This window comes from Malurus melanocephalus, unplaced genomic scaffold (genome assembly GCF_030028575.1).
Source record: "Malurus melanocephalus ecotype Western Australia unplaced genomic scaffold, MMel_1.1 scaffold_529, whole genome shotgun sequence".
In the NCBI taxonomy this organism is placed as follows: Eukaryota; Metazoa; Chordata; class Aves; order Passeriformes; family Maluridae; genus Malurus; species Malurus melanocephalus.
In genome coordinates, this window is record NW_026623761.1 from 150,466 (window position 1) to 169,259 (window position 18,794).

The window sequence follows — 18,794 nt, forward strand, 5'->3', positions numbered from 1 at the left end:
AGGGTTGTACAGCTGAGTAAATAGGGAAATAGCAAAAAGAAAAAAAAAAAAAAAGCAAACATGCTGAGCAATATATTTTGTCTTTTGAATTGTTTTCGTGCTTCTGGATGAGGCAAATAATGCACCCAAGAAAGCATTTCTGCCACTGTTGATATGAGACTACAGATCTGTATGGAATACTTGAAAATGCATRAATTCTTCACTAATTACATCTTAAACAAACATTTAGTATAATTCAGATTTCACCACATCATACTAATGAGCTACAAACAACTGTCCTTTGACCCAGAGCTTACAGCCCCTGGCAATTTCCTTTCTACTTARCACATCATGAAGTCTTTAGATGACAATTTTGCAATATGACATGGTTAATAATTTGGTCTTTTAGAAACAAATGAAATAGAGAATATTCTTCTAGGGAGTTGAAATTATCGGGATTGTGCTGCCTATGAGGCRTTTAATGAAACAGGAACAGAAGCATCAAAGTCACTTTTGACTGCAGAATTTTATGACAAATATATTCAGGTCTTTTTGTTTCCATTTCAACTTTTTGCTTATAAAAATACTGTGCCAATATCAACAGGAATTAGACATTGGAATTACCTACTCTGTTGCAGGGGTAAATTTGCAAATGCTTTCACCTCTTCTAGTATGGTCCTATGTRTTCAGAGAATTGATGGAAATGACCCTTATATTGGAAATTCTCATAATAAATCTTGCTTTAAAAAAAAGTCCTGGAATACCTAAAATTTTAAAATAAAGATGTTATGGCAAGAAAAAATCCAAGTTTTTTTTTGTTCACATTCATTCTGCACCCAATTTCTTATCTGCCCCATTTTCTGAAAACACATAAGTAGACTCCACTCTTGTAGAATCTCATCAGCTCATAGTGCTTCATGAATTTATTTTCTCAATACACTATGGTCAATTACCTCATCATTAAACAGAATTTCACCCTACAGAATCCACAGAAGTAGTATGAGAACTTTAAAGAATTTGTTTTTGTATCTTCATAGTGGAATAGGAGTGATCAAAATGCAATTCTTCAGCTACCTTTCAGCTATGTCATGAATTCTGCCAACCTTATTCTTTGCACACCCACAAACTGTTCATTCTCTAGCACACATTTACACATTTTCTTACAGCTGTAAGGGAACTCCACTGGAAGAATCAGACACACAGCTGAACTTCCTCAAATTCAGAAGACATTGTAAAYGCTTGCTCAGAGCTTAAATAGCCAAGGTGCTTCACTTGGCTGTTGTTTTTTTGACTAGAGCCAAAATAAATGCTTAGCATTTAATTTACTGAAGCTTCTAGACTTTTAAGAACATTTTTGGATGTAGTGGTATCAATTTAAAGAAAATGRGTTGTTTTAGGATCAACATGTTTCATAGATTAAAACAAAAAATTGCCACAGAATGATGTAAATTAAGATATAAAATAGATTTGAGCAAAGGGCTGGAAATTGGTATGAAGGAGCTTTCTCCAGCCAGGTCTAAAATTCACAGCAAAGAGAATATTTCTGCTGTTCTCTGTACCTTCTTTATCAGGTTATTCATTTTGTATGATCAAATGTAACCAACTGTAGTACCATGGTACCTATATCACACTATTCCTCCCAGTGGAAAGAGTCAAATGATTGTAATTAATCCAACAATTAAGTACTTTGTTGAACTGGGACTTAAACTGAGGAGCCAGAAAAGAGCTGAAGGCAAAATAGAGCCTATGCATTTTAATCTTCTCTTTCTCCCCATCAATACTTCACAGGAAATAACATGTTGTTTTGAAAAAAAMCTGCATTTTAAACACAGTTTGTCCCATAATCTGTATCACACATTTGGCAGCCTCTGTAACTTTGATAACCGAAAATAAATTATCTYACACCAAATACCAAAATGTTAATTATGCTTTTCATTGGCTTCAGATAAATCCATATTTTATAATGGATCTAGGCATATGGAACTACAGCCCAGAGGCTGAAATAACAGCTTGGTTCTTGCTGGGCTTACAGATCATAGAAGGCATGTTGTCGATGTGTCTTTGAAATGACATTTTGGTGGAAAGAGAAAGAATAAACTATAGCTGCTCAGTGAATACACACAGCACACTCTATGATAATTACTGAAGGAACTGGTCTGAGCAAGAATATATTAGCAGATAATGTTAATTATTTAAGAAAGAACAACAGAATAAATTTGCATGTAGATGTTATATATGGAAAGCAGTGGTACTGAATCTRTGTAATACAGTACCTGAAGCAATCACATTTATTTTATGGACTTGAAAAACTGATGAACAAGAAGGTGACTTCTTACTGCAGATGCGCTTCAGGCATTGATTCATTAACAATACAAGAATGAATAATAAACACTTCAAATAAGCTGTGCTTCTCGTATCTGTCTCTAATGACTATGTAATTAAAGTAAGTTGAAAATGGGAACTCTTGTGTGAAATATAGTTCTTAAGTAAAATTAATACCTTCAGTGAACTGGCAATTTTTTTTCTCAAAAAGAATCGCAGGGATTTGTAAAAGATATTTACTAATGAACTCATAAGCATTGGAAACAAACCCTACTTTTTCTCATCTGTTAAATGCTTTAAAGCATAAGGAAACTTGATGACTTGGAACATGCCTGGTCCTACAGGTAAGTTATCTATGAAACTTGCTTCAAGATCAATGGAGTCAGTGGAACATAAAGGACAGCACAAAACTGTTCAAGGCGTGAACAGGAGCTTCTGCTTCTTTATGAGCCTGATTTCTGAATGGTGAGCTTCTCAGTGGGCATCCTATTAAAAGAATCTTCAGCACAGAGTAAAAAAAAAAACTCCAAAACTCTAGAAACACTCTAGCCCCCAATAATTTGTTCATCTTCCCTTTGATTATCTCATTTCAGAAACAAAGTGTTTCTATCTGTAATCAAAGACACAGTAGGTTTATTGGAACTTTTTTTTTTTTTTTTTTTTTTTTTTTTTACACAGAAACCAGTCTCTAGGAGGTTTAGCTGTCAGTTCCCCACTTCAAAGAGAAGTGGCTTGTAGGGGCTATATTTTTCTTGACCTTTAGAGGAACTTGGACTCTTTCAGCCATTGAATTCCCAGAGTCGGATACTTTCCCCAGTGCTTGGTCCCAACCTCCTGTTCCAACAGAACCTCAAATKAAACATTCACTTCCAAGGGAAAGAAATGTGCCATCTGAAATGGACAGTTCACCATGTGTCCAGGCAGAATGACTGGAGGATTAATGCCAGTACAGGCCACTGTGACAGACTCTAGCCATGAACATGAATGGCTGTGAACATAAACTCATATTTTAATCTTTGAATCTACAGAATTTATTATGGCCTGGTCCATGGATTTGGGTTAAAGTCTGACTCTTTGGTGGGCAGGTTGTGTCTCATAAGTCAAATAACAGTAAAGTTACATGAGCAGCACTGTACTCAATGTCTTGTCTTCCTCAGGCTTCTAAATGTCTTGTGTTTGAGAAWAAATAAAATGTGTTTAAGAAAAAGTAATGAATAAGTGAATAAGCAAAGGCTTTTGATCCTTTGCTTTCTGCCAGTGAAGATGAGCACACCTAAATACCTATAGGCTTGCCAGGGGGTGGTGCACTGATCTGTRTAGGAAGATCTTCAATCTTTGCAGAAAAGAAAGCTGTCATACATGAGAAGAAGAAGACAGCAGTGTGCTTGAGCATGTAGGTTTGTACTTCTAAATTTCAACCAGGATAGAAAACGTCTTTTTCATTTTGTGAAAAAAACCTGCCTTAACTATAAAAGAGTTTCATTTGAGATCATGGCTAGTTTGCACCCATGTCACATATAATTATGCTGATCGCTACCTCACTTACTAGGAGCCAGCTATTGCTCTCTCTAATCTAATCTAGAGCCTCACCTTCCATTCCCCTAAGAATGTTTCTCATATGCAGTTCTGGGGAGATACAGAGGGAGAGCCCCTAGACATGTCTGATCTGCAATTTCTGCCACTATCAGCAGATTTTATTAGGATCCCACAATCTCTGGATATTTTTGTGGGTATTAATTTAACGATGTGTAGTAGTTCCTTCTTCCATTCAATGATAATTGASTACATTAATGACCTAACATAGCATGGTTCATCYGTTTTAATGATGATGATGGWTGATGATGATGATGATGATGATGATGATGATGATGATGATGATGATGATGATGATGTCTCTTATTCCCTCAGTTTTGTATGGTGGTGATTCCTAAGTCTTTCTATAAAAAACATGTTTTGTAACTTTGGAGAATCCCAGGATACTATGCTTTCAATAGTTCAAAATAGTTATTTTTTGAAATAGTGACTTTTTGAAGCCATTCCACATTTTTATAACTCAGAAGCTTTCATTAAAAAGAACTATTTGGGCAGGAATGTCATTCTGACATACAAACCTGGGAAAATATCTTGTACTTGACGTGTAATAAATCTGCTTTTTCAGATTTATTGGAACATTTCAAACCATTCTTACTGTAGAAGGGAAAATAATCTTTGAATTTAATGTTACTGTAGCTGCAGCATTAATGTGTAGGTGGTTTGAGCTCAGTGAGAGAGAAACACTTGACAGAAGGTTCTTTGGATTTCCTTCATTTTTATTTCCTCTATTTCAAAAGTAGGTTTGCCTTTCTTTCCTATTATTTGGAAAAGAATGGGGAGTAAGGAATAGAGCGGAGATTTTAGTACAGATGACAGGCTGGAAGACATACAAGCAGGGTGTTTTGTTTTACAAAAATTGTCTCTTCCATTCTATGAATAGAGCAAAAAAAGAATTTTTGGAAAATGTAAAGAGGAAAACATGAATTTCTTCCAATGACTAGGAATACTGATAGACTTTGCCTTCTGCCAAGAGATAACTGGAAACTTTATTGCCTGTTATAGATTTGTCCATCTATTCTGAAACTAAAAAGAAATTTGCTTTTAATTGCAGATATATATTTGAAAATGAAATCATTAAGCTTGTTTCACTAAGTGTTTTCATTTTGATAGGTTTTTCACCTGCTGTAGTTCTAGCAAAACATGAAACAAACTTTACAATWTGAACATTAAATATTCAGTCCAAATACTGAGTGCCTTCTAATTTTCATGCAGCTGTAAACTGACAATGAAGTCCAAGCTAAACTCTAATGTTACTRGCATAGTAAAAATGATAATTTTCTTTACAGCAACAATTAATGATAGATTTAAAATTGTTGTCGGAAATAAAAATCGGAGCCAATTTGGCTCAGGTACATTTGTACCAACTTGGTGATTCCAATGAGCCTGCAAGCCTGTAAATGGAGGTTCAACAAAATTTCCAATCTATTTTGAAATAAAATTGCATCTTTTTGTGTTCCTGTTCTGAGCTTATGGAACAGGTGATCTTCTCCTTGTAACAAAGAAATATGGCCACTYAGTAACAACTAAAGATATGAAGAACAAAAAGATATTCGATGATAATGTATTTTTATAGGCACAGAGGAAGATTTTAACAGCAGACAATTATGATTGTAAATAGGGCAGGGCTTCAGTTTGAGGTATGCTGTACTCTGATTGCAATAGAAACCTGTTGCTTGATACAGTTAGAGAACTTGATTTTTCTTTTTTTGTTTTATATATATAAATATATATGTTATATATGCCAATCTTTCATTTCTCTTGTTAAAATAAATGAACTGAAAATAAAGCTGAAAATAAAAGAGATGGATTTGCAAGCTATAAGAATGTGATTGGTTTTCAAAGCATTAGACAGAAAAAGAAGGCTATTTTAGGAATAAAGATAATGAAAGTTGGCATGTATTCCCTATGCAACAACAAAAMAATCACTTATAGCCAAAAAGCAAGAGGTTGCAAGAAAATCTCACAGACATTCAGAGTAACAAAAGCATATCAATGAAAGTTCAATGAAATTTTCCATGGAGTTGTRCACCTTCAGTTTCTTCTCATAATGTTTATTCTTCCCCAAGTTTCCACTTTCCAAAAGAAATTTTTTAAAAATCAAAGCTTATCCTGGAGAATGTAGAGGGGAAAACTGAAAAAGCCTTGTTTGTTATTTCCAGATTAATTTCATAACCTTGCAAATAATGAGTGAGCATTTTGAGTCAGATCAGAACATTTACTCTGCCAAAATTCCATCCGACTGAGCACCTTTTGTTGCAGATTCAGGTTTCACAGATTCTCTCTTTTATACAGAAAGGAAATTGAAATAAATTGAAAAGTTCATAAARGCAGACTGATAGGAAAGATATAAAAACTGCATAATCCTACAATATTAAATGTTTTTTATTATTGCTCTCCTTGCTAGAGTTTTGCCACATAGAAACTGCATTTTAAAGAAAAGATAATTTAATTCTACAGAACCAAACAGTATATTGTAAAATGCCATATATTTGCATCTTATAAGTGATTGATCTGGTGGAATAAATGTTGAAACTGAAAGTCATTTAACTGCTTAGTCTTTTTCATTGTTCTCTACTGTACTCTATTTCATGTTCAATATTTGTGTTTGAATAAAGTACTTCTTTCCCAATCCAGAATTTTTAGTGCTATATACCTGCTTCTGTTAGCACTTAAATCTATGTCCAAAATTCCATCTATTATTTTGTACTGCAGGCATGGACTATGCCCACAACAGGCCATCTTCATTATAGCAGGCCTGGGCTGTATAACATTTTTAATAAAATCACTCGTACTTTCAATAAAGAAATAATCACACATTCAACCAAATTCCATGTAAAGACAGCTGCTTGCTCATTAAATGGTCTCCAGTAGCAACATAGGCACTCAAGGGCTGTAWTGGTGTTGGATGGATCTCAGTGGCAGCTGTGGGGTGAAAAGAGGATGACCCATAGGTGATGCAGCTCTTGTGAAGAACYGAGAGAGCACAGAAAATGCTCTCCATGCTCCATCCTTCTCCCTATTCAAATTAATTATCRTATCCAGATATATTGAGAAAGGAACCTACCAAATCAGGGGGCAGTACATATGCAAAATCTTGATTTTTCATCAAAAGAGTAATCTAAAGATGTCCATTTCTGCACAATGTTTTTTCTCCCCAAAACCACAGCAATGCACAGCTCTTTACTATATTTTCAAACCAAGACAATAAAACCAATCATGGCCACTCAGCTGTGAATCTATAAAGCCACAGATGAGTATTTACAAAAGGGTGTGTTCAATCCATGTTGCATTGCAATTCCCACCAGCTGTGATGAACAACAACAAAATCTTATGCTTACATTAAAACCATCTAATATTTATAAGAATAAGGCTCAAATGTTCATGACAATATTTTTTAAATGTGTAATGTTTACAGTACTGCTTGAACATATTCTCTTTTTTTTCTGATAAAACACTAATTAAAAGTTATGTTTGCAGAAAACAGTAAGGGTGGTAGGGATTTGTAATAATTTGTAATAAATATTAGGAAATAATCACTATCATAGTTTGAAAGTAAACCAAAATAACATACAATTCTTTTGACTTTTGCAATAAACACTGGGAGAGGGGAAGTAGCATTGCTTTATTCTTTAATGCTGCAACACCCAGTATACATCCCTGAAATATCTTCTGCACTAGCTRTAAGAAATTTATTTCTCTTGTGTCCTGATCTTCCTTTTGTTCAGGTGCCTGTATTAGGTATTCAGAGATATGTGCACAGGCAAAGCCTGAAGGCTGAATTTACAGGGTTTCAGGAGGAATGAAAAAAAATCTAGATGTAATGTCCCAATATCTTTGCCAGTCTACCTTACCAACTTCGTCATAATCAATGTTTCATTTGGTGTGAAGTTACATAAGCAAATATGATTTTGGCTAAAATTGAAAAATAAGAATTTGCTTTCTACGTCACCTGCAGCACTGTGCTGCCTTCAACATTTTGACCATTAACTAGTAAAGTGCTTGAAAAGTGCATGAAGAAAGTGAAAGAAAAAATAGCAGATTATATTCAGTCACTACAGACCTGAATTATTTTTAAAGTGATGATTGACTGATGGAAGTCTCTGTACTCTCCTGAATGATCCAGAAATAAATCAATGAAAAAACTCCCTTTTCTCTTCCCCCCCCTCTTTTTTTAATTTAGGTCATCATATCAAAGATTGTATTTCAGTAAGCTTTCAGGCACTTCGGCATTGGAGACCTTGGTGCTCAGATGCTGATCATTCCATAGTTTATTCCAGCTCATAAAAGTGTGAGTAACAGGGAATTCCTCAACAGATTTTCCCCCCATATATCCTCTGACAAAACCTGAATGTTTTCCAGAAGGCAATATGAAACTTTGTGTCCTCAGCTTTCACAAGTTTCATAAAATCTGTGGCAAACTGCCTTTGGTCTGTCACGTTTAGAGCTTCACTCAGTCTTGCTGACAGTTGCATGGATGCTGACAACTTTGAGGCAGTTTGTCTGGAGAAGAATCCCTGTAAAATGAGTGGGAAATGGAGTCAGGGCGTGAGTCCAGCCTGACTTCCAAAGGCTGTCCAGGTGATTTGAAGGCTGATCCCGGCGTGCCACTGCCAGCTGCTCTTGCCCAGGCTGGTTTTGAGCACACAGCAGCTCCTGCAGGGAACAGAAAGCTCGGGTGGCCTCCCAACCTTTTGGGGTGGCTTCTGGCAGTTCCCCAACATCCACCATCACACCGTGCTGTGAGCTGGCTGGTTCCTTGAGGCCCAAAGAAGGGGTTTTTCCTGAATGGTYGAAGGAGGGGTTTCCCCCAGCTTGTTGCAGTAGGTTGGTAGCACAGTGCCCTTTGTTGTTTGAGGGAGATGTTGTAGTGACAGCCTCTCGCCTCGCTGGCTTGCCCCCTCAGATGTGAGCAGAGAGGCCTTGGATAAGCTGGCCAAACTCTCCTGGAGGACACTGGTCAGTTGGCTGTAAAGTGTCAGATATGGTCAGACAGCTTCTCTGCCTCACACAGCTCCTGCCTGGAGCGAGTGTCAGGGTGTGGGAYATCCCARGGGTGGGAGATGGCAGATCAGGGATATCCCAAGGGTGGGAGATGGCGGATCAAATCAGGGCCTGGGCGCCGCTTCGAGCTGGAGGGAAAAGGCACAAGATGGCGGCGGGGTGGTGAAGAGGTGGCAGCAAGGGGCCTTTGCTGGGCACTTGTAGTTTGTGACATCACCAGAGTGGTACAGGAGCGACAGTGGATGTGTGGGGAGAAAACATTCCATGCCATCCCAACAGGGCACAGAGGCATGAGGAGCCCACTGTGAATCCGAGCGAGGTGCCGGTAACGGCACTGAGGTAAAGGGACTGCAGTAGGTGATGCAGAGCCACCATGGATGAGAACAGATATCCTTTTTTTTTGCTCCCTTTCCTCCTCCTCTCCCCTCCCTGCACTGTGACARCTGCTATTGGGACCCCCAGACACGTTTCTCTTTCCCCTCAGGCCTGTCCCTGGCCCGGGAGCGCAGGGAACCCTCCGGAGGGTGGCAGGGAGGGCCTGGGGCAGCCAGGCCCATCAGCCAGGGCTGGTTCATGGTGTTTGGGTGGGCACAATGCTGGGRATATTCACTCCTTGGTGTTTCTTGGCACTCCCCAGTGTTCTCTGCAGCTGCTGAATCCTTTGGGCCTCCCCACATTGCCCTCCTGTCACTGTGCCCCTTTCTGCACCCTGACTGCCCCTTGATCTCCTTCACACSCTCCCTTTGGCCCTTCTGGTCGCTGCCCTCAGAATCTTTGGGGGCAGAGCAAAAATCTCTCCCCGTACACCTCAGGGCCTGCTGCATTCTCAGAGRCCAGAAGATAAGGATGTTCCAGAGTATGAGAAAAGGAAAGCAAAAGCTTCTTGGGCTTAACAAAATTAATCTCCTCCTCTTTGCCCTATTAAAAGACAACATCATGGACCAGAATCCTCCTTAACCTCACCTCTCATACGTGGTTTTGGAATCTCATTCAGAATGATTTCAAGACTGGGAATATTGATTTAGAGGGTTGCATGAGGCTGCTTGAAAAAATGCAAATACCTTTTGATGAAGAACACGTAAAGCATGTTTTCAAGGTAAGGTGTCTATACATTAAGCAATGAACAGTTTAGAAGTTCAGTTATAGGTGTCTTACATTTGATGACTTTTTGAAATTAATTTTTTGGCAAGTGTATTTTGTGTTAGTGTGGTGTGCAAAATCAGAAAAGAATTTGCCTCCTGCGGGTGTTTTGTTTCTGTGTAAAATAGATGACTGAGGGCTTGCATTGGAATCAGAATAATTTAGACTGGAAAATACCTTTAAAATCCCTGAGTCGAACCATTAATAYGACATTGCAAAGTCCACCACTAATTCATGACCCTAAGCACCACCTCTACATGCCCTTTAAATACCTTCAAGGAATGGCAACTCAGACACTTCCCTGGGCAGCCTGTTCCAATGCTTGATAACATTTGCAGTGTGGAAATTTTTCCTAATAGCCAATSTAAATCATCCCTGGCACAACTTGAGGCCACTTCCTCTTGTCCTATTGCTTGTTATTTTKGAGAACAGGCTGACATCCACATAATACTGTCTTTTCACTGCAATGAATTTGTGTGAGATGGAAAATATGTAGCTTTTGAATACCAGTTAAAAAACTGTAACACGGCTGCACTTGAGAAAAGTTAAAGCATTYTAGAATCCTCCCATCCAGCTTCTTCTGTGATCAAGCTAAGGAACCCAGACATGCCTGYCTGATGCTGGAGAGAGCCATTAGAGCAACTTCCTAAAAATCCTCTTGCCAGGAGGATGATATGGATTTCCCTGAGCTGCTCAGGCTTTAGATCCAGCACACATTCATTCAGTTCTCCACTATACGTCTCCTGTAATATTTAAGAGGTGTGCATAAATGGATGGGAATTACACTCTAACCCTCAGGGAAAGGATTTAGCCTTGAGACAAAGCAGTGTTTCAGAGATTTCTGTGAAGGTTACATGGCACACCTGGAAACTGRACTTACTAAGCAAATACTACCAAATTGCCTGCCTTGGCACATGCTGGGTTTACATGCYCTTCAGGTCCCTTTAATAATGACTCAAAAGGTGTAAGGTTTTCCCTTTTACCTCATTTTTCCCCCAAAAAATGAAATCAAGTGGATATATATGTGATTCTTTTGGGAATACTGCAACCACCTGGCTGATTCTGTCCTGATTTGGCAGAGGAGAATTAATTATGACAAGTCAGAAATTTTTGGATTGTGAGAGGGAAGGAAGGCCCTAAGTTTTCCTCACCCTGTCTTCCTCTCCCTGTCTTCCTCTCTCCTCACCCATGTCTCCCTCTGTCTGCCTTGTCAAGCCAAGGTAAAACCAGCAGAATGAGCTCAACGCTGGCTAAAGACGCTTCCTGTGGTTTTTGAGCTTGCACTGCTTTGGGAGAATTGCCAGGCTAGAGAATCTCTTGAGAGCTTAAAAATGCTTCTCATTGTTTCCTCTATCTTCCACATACTTTGGTTTCTGACAGAAATTTGAGGGAGATGGTCAGCTGTGTAAAGAGGAATTATTTGAGGGAAGTGACCTGCAAAGAACATGTCTGATCAAGCTGTGTTTAACAACATATTATGCTCAATAACCTGATCAAGTTATTTGTAGCAGTTCTGTTAGGTGTTCTTTGCCATTTGAGAAAGATTTATGTGTGTACAATATTTGGGAGCCCAAATATTTCATCAGTGTAATAATAGGTAAACATTCAAAGCATTCTGGAAGGGGATCTTCCTGACATCACTGTCAGTAACTACACATCAACAGCTAATGGTTATATATAGAAAAATACATTTTATAGAAAACATAATTATGAAGAATAATCTGACTTTTTTTTTTGCCTGTTTTATTTGAGTTTATTTTACTGTAATACTCCTTTGAGCAGTATCAGAATTATGAACATTAAGATTTTAAGGAATAATAAATTTTCATATAATTTCTCTCAAGACACTTTGTCTCTTCTTTTTTTGAACAGCAAAGATTTGAAGTGCATTAATAAAAAAATGATAAAAATCTACAAAAAATTATAAGAATATCTTTTTATGGTGACATGATTTTTATCACTTTAATTTGAAGAGCTCTCCTGTGTGGTATTATTGCCTGTATTTCATCAAGAGGAAGCTGAAATAGAAACTTTAATTTTTTGCCCAGCTTCTCTTTGTGCCAATAACTAAGTGAACATCTTCCAAGTCCTGAAAGACKGTTTCTTTCCAAAATAAGTTTGTATTTTCTTTTGTTATTTAATGAGTATGAGAAAATTAGTGGTACTGCTAAGAATATTAAAAATTGGATTGAGGATATGAACCTTATATGGGGAATTTCTCAACAGTAATGAAATATGTATAATTAGCATTTGTACTGAAGTATTTTCTTGCTAGTGATTTCTGTTAAAAATTATCATTATTATTGTCTTTGACAAACTCAAAGCAAATACTGAAGTACTGATTTGTAAGGGTTTTCACTAGAACTCCTCATGAAATTTAATTTTGTACTTGTTTCAGTTATCGAATATATTTTTACTCCTATTGTATTTATTCACAAGTGCGGTAKGAACTGTACTACATAGGAAGGAACAGGCAATGAATCATTAAACGTTGAGATTTTATGGTATGGCTTCAAAACCAATGTAATTTAGCAGTAATCTAAAGTCTTGATCAAAGAGAATCCAGGGCTCAAGTAAGCAATTTCCTGTTTATTGACACTCTTGTGGAAGCCAAACCAGTCATAATAAGTGCCATGTTTTAGATGCTGAAACTTAGCCTCTTTGGCAGTCTCAGTTTAAGGAGCCAACAATTAGGAATTTTGATCAGCTTACAGTGATAACTATTGAGGAAGTGGATTGTCATTTATTTGTGATTTTTTGTGAGCAATTTTAATTTGGCAGCTTTTAAGTATAATTCAGGCTAAAATGTTAGAAACATTTATATTTCTTATGCAGTAGAATTTTGAGTGGAAAATTTTAAAAGAAAAATAGAACTGTTAAACCCGAGAAAAATGTTAAAGGCAGAAATGGTAAAAAAGTATTATTCTACTCCAATTCCTTTGCCCTTTTAACTTTTCTAGTGGCTTTTATACCGAAACACTGAAATTAATTACTATGCTAACATTTTGTAAGCTCTGAAAACAAGTTTAATATTCAAGAATTCTGAAAGTGTGAATAATTAATTTAAGTTAAACATTCTGGCTTGTTAAGAATAGAACATGATGTCATAGGTTATTATAAAATATCTTATCTTCAAACTTTAATAGTGTTTCTYATTTGAAGTGTTGAAAGATGTGTCTATTGATAATTTGGTCAGCCTTATTTGGTTGCTGCATTTTGTATGCAAATTTAACTGACAGTATTTACAATATGGTCTAAATAGCTGTTGGAGAGGTATTACACTAAATGTATTTTCCACTTAGTAAATTTTATGCGGCATATTTATTTAATGCTTTGCATTTTATAGATTTTCTATAATGTATTTTAATATTTCAAATGCATTAAATCCAAATTTATGGTAATTATTTAGATGTCATGCAGTCCATTTTACTTTATATAAAATATTTGTAGAACACAAAATGTAATCTAAAACTTGAAGAGTGTAATCTGATAAGGCATTGTAGTCACTGTTCCCTGAGGGTTCCCCTGTGATTCTTGGTCTTATGTCAGTTATAAAAGGGTGTTTTTTTCATAACTTTGTATCACTGCTTGTTGTTTGATTGATTTTTGATTTTCAAAAAAAATATTTTTTTTTTTTTTTTTTTTTTTTTTCAGAGAACTGTTGACAAACACCAAGGACAGATAATTAACATGGATGACTTCAGAGCAATTTATCGAGCGCTTGTACACAGACCTGAATATGAAGAACTGTTCAAGGCTTACTCGTCGGATGGCAAAACTATACCTGATGCCCAGCTCATTAAATTTCTCATAAAAGAACAATTTCAGACTGACGCTGGTGAAACAAATGCATTAGAAATTATTATGAAGTATGAACCCATTGATGACGGTATGCACAGTTTAAGTATTTGATATCTAGCTCTTATTTATTGTGCTTCAGCCAATGACTGTTACACAAAACTTTCTACCTTTATTTATTTAAAAGCAATGTATTTTTATCTATTTATTATTTCTTTCTATGTTTTATTTTCATGGCGCCCTTCTTTCTCTGCTCTTATCTTTTTTCTGTAATTTCTTTCTTTCTTTTCTTGTCCTATATATTCTGTTCTTCAGCTCATTACAAAGCATTTTTAACTTGTTTTTCTTAAGGTTCTTATCTGCCATTTTACTTGTCCACTCATTGCACTGTCTTCTCTCCCTTGAGTCATTTAGAGATAATGCTGGGCCTCAGACAAGACTTGTATGTCCCCTGGACTTGTTTGCAGAAGCACTGTGTAAGACCTTGATAGGTGCCTGGTTACCCTTTCTGAATCACAGGAATTCTGAGATGATGGGTGGTYCATAAATCTGTAATGTATTTATTCTTCACCTATTGAAAGGTACCTCAAGTTGTGGTGTAACACTTYTGCTGTGTTTCACTGAATCCTAGCTTGAAGCAAAATTTGCASCTAAGCTATGAACAGGGCATAACTGCATTTTGCTGCAAGCTGTTATTTTATTCAGTAGAATATGAATCTCAGATGTTTAATTCTTTAGTTTCCTAATTTCCCAGTCTTTGAAAATGGGTGGAATTGATAATTGGGTAAGAAAAACAAACCCAAGGAGAAAACATTTCTTTTGGAATAATAATCCAGGATTATCTATGCTGATCCTGTGTTGGAAGAAGAAAATGGAAAATGCCACTTTTTCAATGAGAAACAGAAGACAGTTGGTGCTTCATTAAGAGGCACTTATGGTCTAGCAATAGCTGTAAAACATGTGACTCCTTATGTGTTTAGTCTCTGAAGTTTCAAATTTTTCACTGTATTTTATTGAACCCATTCTACCCTTTCTGAGGAACTAATATATTTRCTAATTGTACAAGTTACCAGTTTAAAAGGTTGCTTTTATTTTGTGTTGTCTGTTTTGATGGAAAGGTTAAAACACAGTAAAACAATGAAAAATCTTCAGTCCATTAGAACACACATTTGTAAATATAAACCGGAATTTCTATAGGTTTAATTTAATGTCTGCTTTAAATTTTCAATGCTGAGACAAATTMTTGTTTGTTTCTTCATCTGTGATAAAATTGTCTTGTAATTGGAAAAAATCTTGTTGAACAAAATAATGTCTGCATTTTCATGCTCCTTTGAGTGAATTCAAACTCCCACTCAAACATGTTTATTGAAAAGCTCCAGTTATGATTGACATGATAGGTGATTCATATGGTATTGTGATAGACCATTTTGTGTAACTGTCATTCTGAATTTGCTATGGAATATAATTCATCAGGATAATCTATTGGACTCATCTGCCACCCTTGCCCCATGTATTACAGAAAGGGAAAARGGCAGGTTTTGACATTTGATTGACAGGTTTGTTAATAGTAATGACCATTCTCTGATAAATGTGATAGCACTGGTTGTGCCAAGATTAGGATGAAAACAGTGACTAGGCTTTACACACAACTTTGATAAATACATTTATAGCATTTAGTGAACACCCCTAACATTTGTGCAGAGAGTTTCTCAAAGCTACTGAGCCAGATAACTCTGATTTTACTCTCTGTGACTACTGTAGCTAGTTCAAGACAGTATGGAACACATTACTCTCCCATTTTTATTGCACAATTTAAATGTCTAATGTCAAAATGCTGAACTAACAAATTTTTTCATGTCTGTGCTAAAAGCTTGCATTTCTGGCAGGAAGAACCATTTCTATGGAATTGATCACAAAATATGAATATGCGATTCACACCTGACGGTTGMGTCTTACTAACGCTGTTTTATTCCTCACAAACATTCCATTATATGTCCATTTTGCTATTAAATTTGAATAGAAGCCTTGACTCATTAAATGAAATTAAAGAAAACGTGCAAACTAAATGCACTCTTTTTTTAAGCTTGGCATATATGTTGGGGTTTTTTTTTATTATTATTTTTTTTAAATGCTCATTATTCAGTATTTACATGGGTAGGACTGGAGGCACAGTGAGCATAAGAAGTTGCATCCCACTATTTTTTCCACTGTAGTGCCATTCGAAGACTCAGCTCCTGCTTCTATTTTCCTGCTAGACAATACAAAAAAAGGGCAAAAATACAATCCTGTCTTAAAAAAAAACATGCTTACTTTGTAAATAACAGTGTAAGTCTGGTGCATCTGTCAGATAAAGCCTTTGAGTAATCCACAATGTATTTGTGAATCAAAAAACGATTTTCAGTTTATTCCTAGGATACACAGTTGAGGGTTTTTTAAGGCTTTTTTTGTGCATGTGTGTGACAGACAGAGCAGGATGGAAAGCATAAATTTGTGGGAGAGAACATTTGATCCCATTGGCCAATGAAGATCAAACTTAACAAAGTGGAGATCTCTGCCAAATTCCTACAGATTTCATAAAAAATCATGTGAAATAAGAAAGATTATTTAAAAATCTCAACTAAGACAATGGCTGTTGCTGGGTTTGTGAGACACAGTAATTCAGATGTGTGAAAAGGTGTGTAAATAATCAGCCTCAGGGAAAACTTTCAACAGAAGAAGATGATTGTGAGATATAAGCTCTTAAAAAAYTGAACTGCTGTTCAGACAGATACTTTATTCTGGTATGCACCAGTTATAAGTGTGGTTAAGGTGGAAACAAGATTCCCTAGAATATAAACTCAGAGTAGAAAAGGAATAACTGTGTTTCTACTTTAGTCAAGGAAATATTTCTCTCTTTACTGTTCCCTTATAGGATGAATGTTTTAGTCTGGTGTAAAGTTGTCAAGTTTCATAGCATGAAATTCCATCTGATGATGTTTCTGCCTGACTTTTAACGAGGATTGAAATCTTCCTTCTTCCAATATAGTAGAGTAGCACCCTTGTTTCTGCTTGCAAGTATTTCTCATGAGTTCACCTCTGAAATTCCCAGCAGATGCATCTGTACCCATTTCACTWTTTCTGGGGGCCAAGAAACATATGCATTTAATTACTGCCTTAGCTCTTGGGAAACAAAGAACACACACATATATTTAAAAACATGGCAAGCACCTTTGTCCCCACYTCAAATTCAGTTCAGGCTCTTTTCCTCCCACCTCCCCAGTCTCTCTTTCTGTCCAGACACCTCTCCTTCCACACTGCCAGGGCTTCCACACTGCCAGGTTGTACTCAGTCCCTTCAGTGAGGAAACAGGTCTTGCAGGAGGCTCTGGCCAGTGCATAGTGATCTCCTAACGTTTTATCTGCTTCAGCTTGGGTACTCTACAGGCCTTCAGGGCAGSAAACACCTTATGAAAGTTTTCATTTTTTTCTTCCCATAAAGGRAGAAAAATACTTTCTAATAAGTTCCAAGATAAATAAGAAAGCAGAATGTAATGAACTCTAAAAATAATGTATGATGTAATCCAAGTCTTTCAAATACTCAGATTATATCCATAATTCCTCTCTGATAGATCAGTATTTGTATATATGTCAGAGCTGGAGTTTATCTTAACAGGAGAAATGAGGAAAAGAATTTTTTCTCAAATCAAATTTGAAAAAAAATCCCAATATAACAAAACATTGTTAGCAAAATGAATTCCAGAGTATTCAAAAAAGGAGAGCAAGAAAAAATCATTGAACTTTGTTAACAAAAAGAGCAATGAGAAAGCAGAAATCTTTTCTCGTCTTCCCTTTCTACAACAAATGCATATGTGTGTGCACACCAACTGCTGCTAAAGGGTCCTAATGGAGAAAAAGACAGGTTCCTCCAGGGGAGAAATGTAAGGCCTTGATGAAAGTCTTTTCACTGTGGAATAGTTAGGGAGATGAATTCCCATTTCCTTTAATGTAGAAGTAGAAAATGTCTGTAAATGGTCAGAAAATGGTGTGATTGGACTACTCCTCAGAAATGTAAGGGCCTGTAATAAGCTCTATAAAAATACAAAGATTTTTAGTTTGTTGATTGTAGACATGAGCCGAATGTTTTACTGAAGTCCAAGAGCTTTCACATTGACTAAAAAAGCAATGCTATATTTCCATTTTTGGTGGATTACGGTCATCAGCATATTTGCCTAAACATTAATTTCTCTTGAGAATATTGCAGTTAACTTTTGTCAATAACAAGAACAGCCAGGAAATCATCATAAATAATTCAGAAAATAAGCAAGACTTTGAAAAGCCAGTATTTATCATTAATKTAATAAATAAATGCAGAAAAGGTAAGAATTGTTAGAAAATAAAATACACATGCACACAGTGTCACTAGCTCTACTTGCAATTGCTCAGAGAAAAAGAGAAATATATAGACCATGAAAAATAAATTAATCAGAAATTAAATCCAGATATTATTGTTGAAAAGCCTTTGCTTCAAAGGAATTAAGTCTACAGTTCATGTAATTCATTATAGACAAAGCACACRGGGTGAATGTACTCTGTTTTGAATAATGTAAAATAATTCAAAATGTTTTTTAAAGATTCATAAAGTAGAAAATTAATCCAATAGTTACAAGTATRGAACAATATAGCACACATATGGATAAATCTAAGTCAAGATACTAAATAAAATACCATTTTTAAGAGTCATCAGAGTAGYGATAAGCAATTCTGCAAATCTGTTAATTAAAAGAAAATCAAAGAAATTCCTGATACAGTAAGTATAATATGCTCCTTAATATTATTAATTAGAACAGAATAAGATCTCCRTCAAAAATATGGATAAAACAGTGTAGGACCTTCTTAAATGATGTAATCAGGTCAGTGATGACAGGTTGACAAATCCAGGTTCTTAACAATTGACTGTAACAAGCTTGACTAATACAAGTCAAA

The 18,794-nt window shown here is 36.1% G+C and overlaps 1 protein-coding gene across 1 annotated transcript in view; it reads left to right on the top strand.

The window, feature by feature from the left end:
- The first annotated feature begins 8,954 nt into the window (after window positions 1-8,954).
- Window positions 8,955-18,794, top strand: part of PLCZ1 (phospholipase C zeta 1) — a 44,500-nt gene continuing 34,660 nt past the window's right edge. Inside the window, exons 1-3 of the mRNA XM_057381791.1 lie at window positions 8,955-9,119; window positions 9,824-9,991; window positions 13,690-13,924. Coding sequence (XP_057237774.1) covers window positions 8,955-9,119; window positions 9,824-9,991; window positions 13,690-13,924 — 568 coding nt within the window. The remainder of the gene's footprint in view (window positions 9,120-9,823; window positions 9,992-13,689; window positions 13,925-18,794) is intronic.